This window comes from Malus domestica, chromosome 01 (genome assembly GCF_042453785.1).
Source record: "Malus domestica chromosome 01, GDT2T_hap1".
NCBI lineage: Eukaryota > Viridiplantae > Streptophyta > Magnoliopsida > Rosales > Rosaceae > Malus > Malus domestica.
Window position 1 is genome coordinate 19062 of NC_091661.1, and position 8439 is coordinate 27500.

The 8439-nt window shown below is 47.3% G+C and overlaps 1 protein-coding gene, 1 non-coding gene and 1 pseudogene across 2 annotated transcripts; all 3 read left to right on the forward strand.

Moving 5' to 3' along the window:
- Positions 1-780: 780 nt before the first annotated feature.
- On the forward strand, positions 781-1436 carry LOC139196231 (uncharacterized). Its single transcript, XM_070821906.1, is given in 5 exon segments — positions 781-945; positions 1013-1134; positions 1136-1260; positions 1263-1341; positions 1343-1436. Coding segments are annotated over 5 exon segments (585 nt in total).
- Positions 1437-7955: 6519 nt separating this feature from the next.
- On the forward strand, positions 7956-8108 carry LOC139198475 (5.8S ribosomal RNA). Its single transcript, XR_011584010.1, has one exon. It is a non-coding gene; the product is annotated as a 5.8S ribosomal RNA (ribosomal RNA).
- Positions 8109-8321: 213 nt separating this feature from the next.
- The window catches only part of LOC139198511 (28S ribosomal RNA), a 3352-nt pseudogene continuing 3234 nt past the window's right edge, over positions 8322-8439 (forward strand).

Sequence of the window (8439 nt, forward strand, 5' to 3'; positions counted from 1 at the left end):
AGAGCACGATATGAGCATGCGAATTTCTTCGAATCTACCATTGGAGAGAAAATAAGGGGTTATGTGGATGGGGGTAGCCCCGGCTATTAGACGCCAGATTTCGTCTGGGTTCCAGGTGTGACTTGACTTGTATCCGGTAGGTCAAGAAGGGGGATTTGGAGATTCTTGAAAGAATGTTTTGGCTTCTTCCTATTACGCTTCAACACAGAAGAAGATTGTTAAAAGGTGCTGGAAGGAGGATATATTTTTCCAATTGTTTCAATTGCCCAACCTCGGAATGGCCAAGGTTTAATGATTTCATGTAATTCTTCCGCTTACAGGTTTTTAATCGGTCTGTATCTTTGGCAAGCCTCACATCCTCGGGCGTATTTATTGCAATCTTTTTCCATGTTTGGCCAATAAAACCCATATCCGTGTATCAGCCATCTCATTCTTCTGCCCGCTTGATGTGCTCCAGCGATTCTTTCATGGACCTCAGCCATTACCAATAAAGCCCACCTTTACCTTCTCTTTCTATTCTATAAAAAGGCGAACATCTAATCTAGGCCCGGTCGCCTTTCTATGAAGGCGAGCAGCCCAGCCCCCTTGTGGAAATTTGGATATTAAGGAAGGGAAGCCGTATTTCGCAATAGCAGCTACGAGAAGCTGGGCTTAGGGTGCGCCTCCAGCGGTCGTTTCAGTGACTCAATTGGCTGGCTTCCCTCAGCTCAGACTGGTGTCGCCACCTCTCCCAGGACCGGAATGATTATCCCTGCCCGATGGGTCTACATTCATCCCTGAATGTCGTCGGGTACTCTTCACTTCCCCGCCATTCTTGTAACCGTCACCTGTAATCCGCGCAGGTGTGTCCGCACCCCCTGGAGTGGACGAGAAAGAAAGGATTTTTTCTCGGAGCAACCCCCCTGGTTCCAGACCCAGGAGTTCACTTTCCCGTATGAGCATTCGGTACATATATAAGTCAGTGGAAGAGTCAAAGGGTCACCACTACTGAGGATCTCCCCCTTTATCTTAGAAGGGTCGTCTGAGGGTTCGCCGCGGTTCATTGCTGTGCTTACACACTAGGCTACCCTTCTCCGAAAGCTCCGCGGGACCACCTATCACTAGTCTTCGGCCGGAGGGGTTTATTGCACAAAAAGGCGGGACGCAGGCTCCCGCAGAGGAAAGCCCAACGAATGTCAGATGCAAAGCCCCGCACCTCATTAAGATCATATTGGCATACTCTCCCAAAAAAAAAAGAGCAGACCCCATTGAAGACGGGAGTGAGTACAACAAGGCCATTTCCGTCACCTTCTCACGAGCCGTACGTGGACGTTACCGCTCATACAGCTCCCAGCCAGCAAGCAGTTAGCTTTCCTCTAGAAGTCATGGAAGTGTGGATAAATCGACATCAAACTCTAGTCGACAGAAGGTTTTTCTTTTTTTCCCGCTCGCAGTAGTAGTCCCAATATTCCAATATTACAGCGTTAGCAGCGTTTTGTCTCGATGAAAAATATTCTGGTGACCATGATGGATAGGATTTCTTCTCTATCCTTTGGACTTGAACGATCCAATTTCTAATCTTGTTGGAGATTCTTTATCTGGCTTTGACGTATGGGGCCCTTTCGGCTGCTCCACACCCTTAACAGAACTTCCCCTGGCAAGGAGGAAAAGAATGAGTACCCGCTTTTTCTCTTCCCTTTGGGCGGAAGCAGACTCCCCGACCTCCCATCTTTTAATAGGGAAGAGTTTCAATCAAATCCTAAATCGCCTTGGTCAAAAAGAAAGACGAGGTATCTATCGCGATCCTTCCCTTTCTTGGCGGACTTTCATACCCAAAAAGAAAAAGAAACTAGATCGCCCTAACTGTGCTTTTTCTCTTAGCTCTTCCTGGCTCTGTCAACTCACTCTACTAAATATCATATCCGGGAAAGGTAGTCGCTTACTTTTCTTTTGAGAACGTAAACATGAACGGAAGTAGCGTAGGACACCCACACTCGAAGAAATGGATCGATAAGAACAAACCGAACCCACACAGACAGAGAGATATTGACTTTTTTCACATCTGTAACTACATTTGAACATTTATTTATTTTTTGAATTTATCATTTAATTTAGGATTCCCCCTCGGGGAAATGGAAAAGTCCTTGAGGCTTGGCGGCCCCGGTCATCAGAATATTAGCAAAACAAATTGCAAATTTTGCAATGTCCAACATTGAGTCAGGCCATGGTTGATCTGTCACCAATGACTCCTCAATGTCTAGTGTTTTTGTTAATAGAGGATTCTTAATAATAATTTTATTGAGACTTGAAAGGATCTCACTATGATCAAATTGTGAGAACGTGAAATCTGCATCTACCAGACATCCGCGCTGACAAAAAAGTTTATAGTTCGAAATCACATGAAAAGTAGTTTCTCCAGTGTCATCCTTTAGAGGCCGCATCGCCCACCAAAATTGACATCCGACACCTTCCGTAAATTTCATGATAATTCGAACTCGATTTCCAAATCCTTCTGCAAATATATCACAATAAATCTTCGGACGCTGGAGGAATTTTATGCAGTTCAATAGGCTTTGTTGCATTGGATTTGGACATGCAGAATCAACCAATGGTGGAGCCTTTGGACATTTTGTCTGTGAAAACTGCTCCCAAACCTCCCACCAGGTTGTAGGCAGGGAACTGCTGCCACTTGATTCACCGGAGCCTAATCCAATGCAATCATTGTCTTCATTCACGAAATTAATCACATAATGGAAACTACAATCTGCGGGCAGTAAACCCATATATTTGAGAATTTCGCTACTTAGCCATATTTTTCTATCTTTTTGAGCTTTCGCTAGAGATTTAAACATACATTTAAACAGAAAATCTTCCCCAGCCGAACGACTACTAAATGCTCGGCTAAGTGCTCTCCCCTTTAGGCTTTGTATCATTCTATCTCTCGTCATCACTCGATCAAACCCGAGACTTGACATTGTTTCACGCTTTTCCGATGTAGCCATTCCCAAGTTTTTAATTAGTTTCATGCTTCGCATTTTACTTCTATTGACTTTTTAAGAAAGAGATTATTATTCCTTTTCTCTTCTGCTATGTCGAAGAGATTTACTTATTTGCCGCTCCTTGGCTGTCAAACCTTCCAATTCTAATTTCTAATTCCAAATCCCACCCCCAAAGACAAGCGGCGATGATCCGTACATCGAACGCCTGTTTTGAGAAGAGGGCATTGCTAGGATGGTTTGATCGAGGGTCACGACCTGACTAGACCCACACATCCTAGCAACGTGGACTATCCTACTGAACTAATGAAAGAAAAATGACACGAAGATCGACATGAGCTAGATATGGATGTATCAAGCCTTTCCTTATGTTCTCTCATACAATGAACCTCGCATAGGAAGGGATTACTTAACCACGTAACTATACCCACTCGGGATAGGTGTGAACGCATTCACACAATCCGGGATGAATAAAAAGAATATCTCTAGCAAGGGAATGTGCTTTCGAACTCAATCGAATTCCCAACACTAGCCTGGTGAACTAGTGTCATCATATGCATTTCCAGGATTAGGATTTGGAAGAAAAGAATAGGAACGGAACAGCGGAACAGCGATAGCGAATCGGAATAGGGAAGGCGAAGTAGGTTTTAAAGCAAAGGGGATAAGCTGGATAAAAACCAAAAGGACAGCAGCCCCGCAGGGCAAACGAACTGGCGAACTGGTTTAAAAACTAGGGAAAGTCCAAGTGGTATGAATCAAAGTTTGCTCTAAAGCTTAGTACCTGTCCTTTGCGGTCTAATCGGAGCTTAGGAATGAATAACTCACCCTATCCTTTCATATTGATAATCGTAAAGCGTATAGTACTCAGGCTTGAAATCGGAAGTGTTTAGCCATTCCGAGGCCCGTTTGCGATGGTCCAAAAGCCGGCCCTCAAGCCTCTCTTAGGTTCAAGTTTGAATCTATTCGCTCCGCCGTCTAGTTATCCACGAGCAAGGTCTCCCTACTTGAATGTGTGATGTCCGTAGGGTATCATCGTAGTTCAAGCATGTGGGTGCCTATGTCTCGTTGTGTTAAGTCAAACACGAGAGTATAGCCTAGATGCTAGGAAGAGGAAGACTCTCCTCGGGGAGGAGAGGCTTTCTCGGAAGTAGGGTATTCTAGGGAACCGTACCTGTTTTCCGACCCGAACCCTTAGCCGCCTTCCTAGGAAACGGACTAGCTTCGCTCGAGGATAGGAATAGCTCTTGCGCTAGGAATTGATCGCCCCTCGCTATGGTACGAGACCTCCACCAAAAGCAAGTATTGGAACCTTACCTCCAATGGGAAACCGAGGAAAAACAGATACGAATCTTTGAACGGAAGCCGAGTAAAGGCAGTTCAGCTTCGACCTTTGCTTTGAACTGGGGGTAGCATTATCAAAAACCATTGCTCGTAAAAGGGATCTCTCTCCTAAAAGGCATATCTCGTACGCTAGGGAATGTGCTTCGGCTTCTGCCTTGTCCCGAGCGCACCCTAGAGAATTTATTTAAGCAAGTATTGGCGTAGGAGGAGCTCGTTAGCGTACTAGTCCTGGGGCAAACCCTTTGCTTCAATTGATGATTCGTATTAACGCTCTAGCTCGTCTCTATCGCTAGGTCTAGGAATAGCTCTAGCGCAATCCGATCTGTTTGGAGGGGTGTTCCGTTATTTCCGTTAAGCCGTGTAGCAATCCGATGAAACCTTAGCTAATGTGCTTTGCCCGAGGATACGATGCAAATAGCAAGTAGAGGCAACCGTTCCTGTGTATTAATCCCTGGCCGTTGATTTGATTGGTTTTAGCCGTTGGAAGTTGCAATTCCAACTATTTAATTAGATTTATTGGCGTACGTGGATAGCACTAGGTAAAAATAGCTCGTATAATCTCTAGCTCGTAGGCCAGAACTAAAAGGGAAAGCGACAGGTCTAGCTCGAATAGCGCTAATTCGTATTTAGTATTTACAACGTAGTATTTAACTAAATCGTCTTGTTCGTAGGATTCGTAGCGTCTTGGTTTCGATCAATGTCATTTCTCAAATCTAGGATGGGCTTGCCATAGGAGAGGTGGGAGCCGTTAGCCGTTCTTGGGATTACCGGTGCCCAGGAAAGAATGGATGAAGCAATGCCGGTACTAAATTGATCAAACATGATGGTGATCTGCTACCCACCTACTCTAATAGAAGCACTACAGGGGTATCAACTATTGAAACAAATGCTCAAACCAACTATTCAAATAGCAGGCTTTATCTTTCTCACTCGTCGTTTCGTTGGTCTTTTATTGGTCATTGATTGTTTAGTCTCGTGGAAGCAACCGATGCTTTGGTCATTCGACTCCTTGATGCCAGTCTGTGCTTGCTGTCATGCTGGCAAAAGCGGGGGTTTCGGCCGGTTTTACCTACTATTGGATTTGAACCAATGACTCTCGCCGTATGAAAGCGATACTCTAACCGCTGAGTCAAGTAGGTCAAGCTGAGTCAAGTCAGAGAAAATCGAAAAAAAGAGAAAGCCAACCAAAGCGCAACCAGAGTTCCCCGCGGGGTGGAGCGCTAAGAAAGAGAAAGCGTTATCGCTATACGAAATGAAGCAGCGGCTAGCACGCTAAGATAAACCACTTGGTTTAGGCTCCTGCTTAGTGGCGTGTGATTTCAACACTATTCCAGAGGTATATGACAAAAATGGTGGGAGAGACCTCTATGTTCCTCAGCTTAAATCATTCTAAGATTGTTTACAATTCTTTCATCTATTTGACATGAGGGCTAGAGGGTGGTCTTGGAGCAAGAAAAGTGTTGAGTCCAGGCGCATTATGGTACGACTGAGACTGAGTTGGGCAGGAGCAAGCGGTTGGATTGGCCTGACTCTTCAAGACCAAAGATACTCGGCTTCCTCTTCATCAAGTCACGAAATTCGACCCTTAGTTAGCTGCACCCAAAACTAGAGTAGGGCCAAGCAAAGCCTAGGATGAATCTCTCTTCTAGTCTAGCTTCCGCTTACACTGAAGCTTCCACTCCCATATGGGCAAGAAGAGCTCCTTCTCTTTTTGCCAAAGCAAAGACTCGCCTTTCTTCTTTTCTGGCGGGATATGAAGACGGAAGCATGAGGACTGAGATGAATAGCCCATCCTTTAGTGAGCTGCTGAAAAGACGTGCTGTTAGCCAACGCGAGTCATCAGTATGCAGGGAATAGGGTAGGTTAGCATATATAAAGGACGTGAGATTGAAGCAAGAAAATCTCTTCCTTCCCCTTCCTATGCAAGCCTGATTAGCTAATGGAGACAGAACGGAGTCATTTTCCCTATAGAGCGATAGACAGAACCAAGGCGAATCTCTCTGTTAGACATGATGACTACGTCATGTTTTCTTTTGCTGGAAAGCATCCACTCGGCCTTCTTCCCCAGTCTACCACTGATGGCAGACTAATCCCTCAATATGAAAACAATATCAAAGCGAGGACAGAGTCTTTGATCTCTGTTTTCGAACCCGAGACCTTTTGCTCAACCGTGAAAGGCTTTGACCATTCCCAAGAAAAAAAAGAAAAATCTATCATCCAATTTGATCTCTAAGATAGACAAAGTCTGGTTCACCAAAGAGCCTTATCCTACGTCACTGCCTCGTCAACCTGACTTCCATCTCCTGACATCGGTACTTGTTTTCTAGTTTGCCCAGGAAAAGTGGAATTGAAACCTGCCGCACGCGTTCAATAGTATGCGCAGCTGCTGGTCTTTCACTTGGAATGGAACAGGTATATCTCTTTGGCCCGGGGAATCCCAAACAAAATGTCGTCGGCGTATCGCGCATAGTAGATCCTGAGTGACCATTAGCAGCCAGCCAGTGCCATACCAACTCTGCCTCACAGCCAGCGAGCGTAAGAATGGAGCGAGCGAGCCTGCAACTATGTAGCGAGCCTATTTGAAATGATGCCAGACATTGCAATGAAAGAAAAAAACTTTCCTGTCTGTGTTATAGCTAGGACTTGGATGTTCCGGAATCCTCTTGCCGAGCTGGAACGACCCATCTCCTATTTCTGCTTCCAACGCCTACTTGTACTTCGTTCAGTTACGTATTACTTTGGGTTAGGAAAGTATGGTGTAGAGCTGAAACTTAAAGGAATTGGCGGAAGGGCACCACCGGGGGAGTGGAACTGCGGCTTAATTTGACTCAACACGGGGAAACTTACCAGGTCCGGACATAGTAAGGATTGACAGTGGAAGCTCTTTCTTGATTCTATGGGTGGTGGTGCATGGCCGTTCTTAGTTGGTGGAGCGATTTGTCTGGTTAATTCCGTTGAAACGAGACCTCAGCTGCCTGCTAGCTACGAGGAGGTCATCCTCCACCGGCCAGCTTCTTAGAGGGACTATGGCCGCTTAGGCCAAGTTTGAGGCAATAACAGGTCTGTGATGCCCTTAGATGTTACGGGCCGCACGCGGCGCTGCAGCGATGTATTCAACGAGTCTGGCCTTGGCCGCAGGCCGGGTAATCTTTGAAATTTCATCGTGATGGGGATAGATCATTGCAATTGTTGGTCTTCAACGAGGAATTCCTAGTAAGCGCGAGTCATCAGCTCGCGTTGACTCGTCCTGCCCTTTGTACACACCGCCCGTCGCTCCTACCGATTGAATGGTCCGGTGAAGTGTTCCGGATCGACGTGGAGTGGTGGTTCGCTGCCCGCGACGTCGCCGAAGTGAACCTTATCATTAGAGGAAGGAGAAATCGTAACAAGGTTTCCGCCAGGTGAACCTGCGGAAGGATCATGTCGAACACCTGGGCAGAACGACCCGGGAGCCCGTTTCAACGTCGGGGTCGGCGGGCCTCCGGGCCCGGCGTCCCCTTAAATCCCAGGCCAGCTCCCGAACGTACAAACTACACGGCGCGTGTTGCGCCCAAGGAATATGAACGAAAGGCGCGCTCCCGCCGCCCCCGGAGACGGTGCGGCGGCGGGTGCGTCGTCGTCTTCGATGAAAGTCAAAACGACTCTCGGCAGCGGATATCGGCTCTCGCATCGATGAAGAACGTAGCGAAATGCGATACTTGGTGTGGATGCAGAATCCGTGAGCCATCGAGTCTTTGAACGCAAGTTGCGCCCCGAAGCCATCAGGCCGAGGAGCACGCCTGCCTGGCGTCTGCGCCGTTGCCCCCGGCGTCTCGGGAGCGTCGGGAGGCCGGACAATCGCCTCCCGTGCGTCACCCCGCGGTTGGCACAGCTCACCCGGGTCCTCGGCGACGAGCCACGACAATCGGTGGTCGTCGAACCTCGGTTGCCAGTTGTGCGCTTTCGTGGCGGCTCCGAGCCGGCCCGCGACGCTCGCTGCTCTCGGCCCGGCGGAGCTTTCCAGCACGACCCCAGGTCAGGCAGGGTTACCCGCTGAATTTAAGCATATCAATAAGCGGAGGAGAAGAAACTTACGAGGATTCCCCTAGTAACGGCGAGGCAGACAGGGAACAGCCCAGCTTGA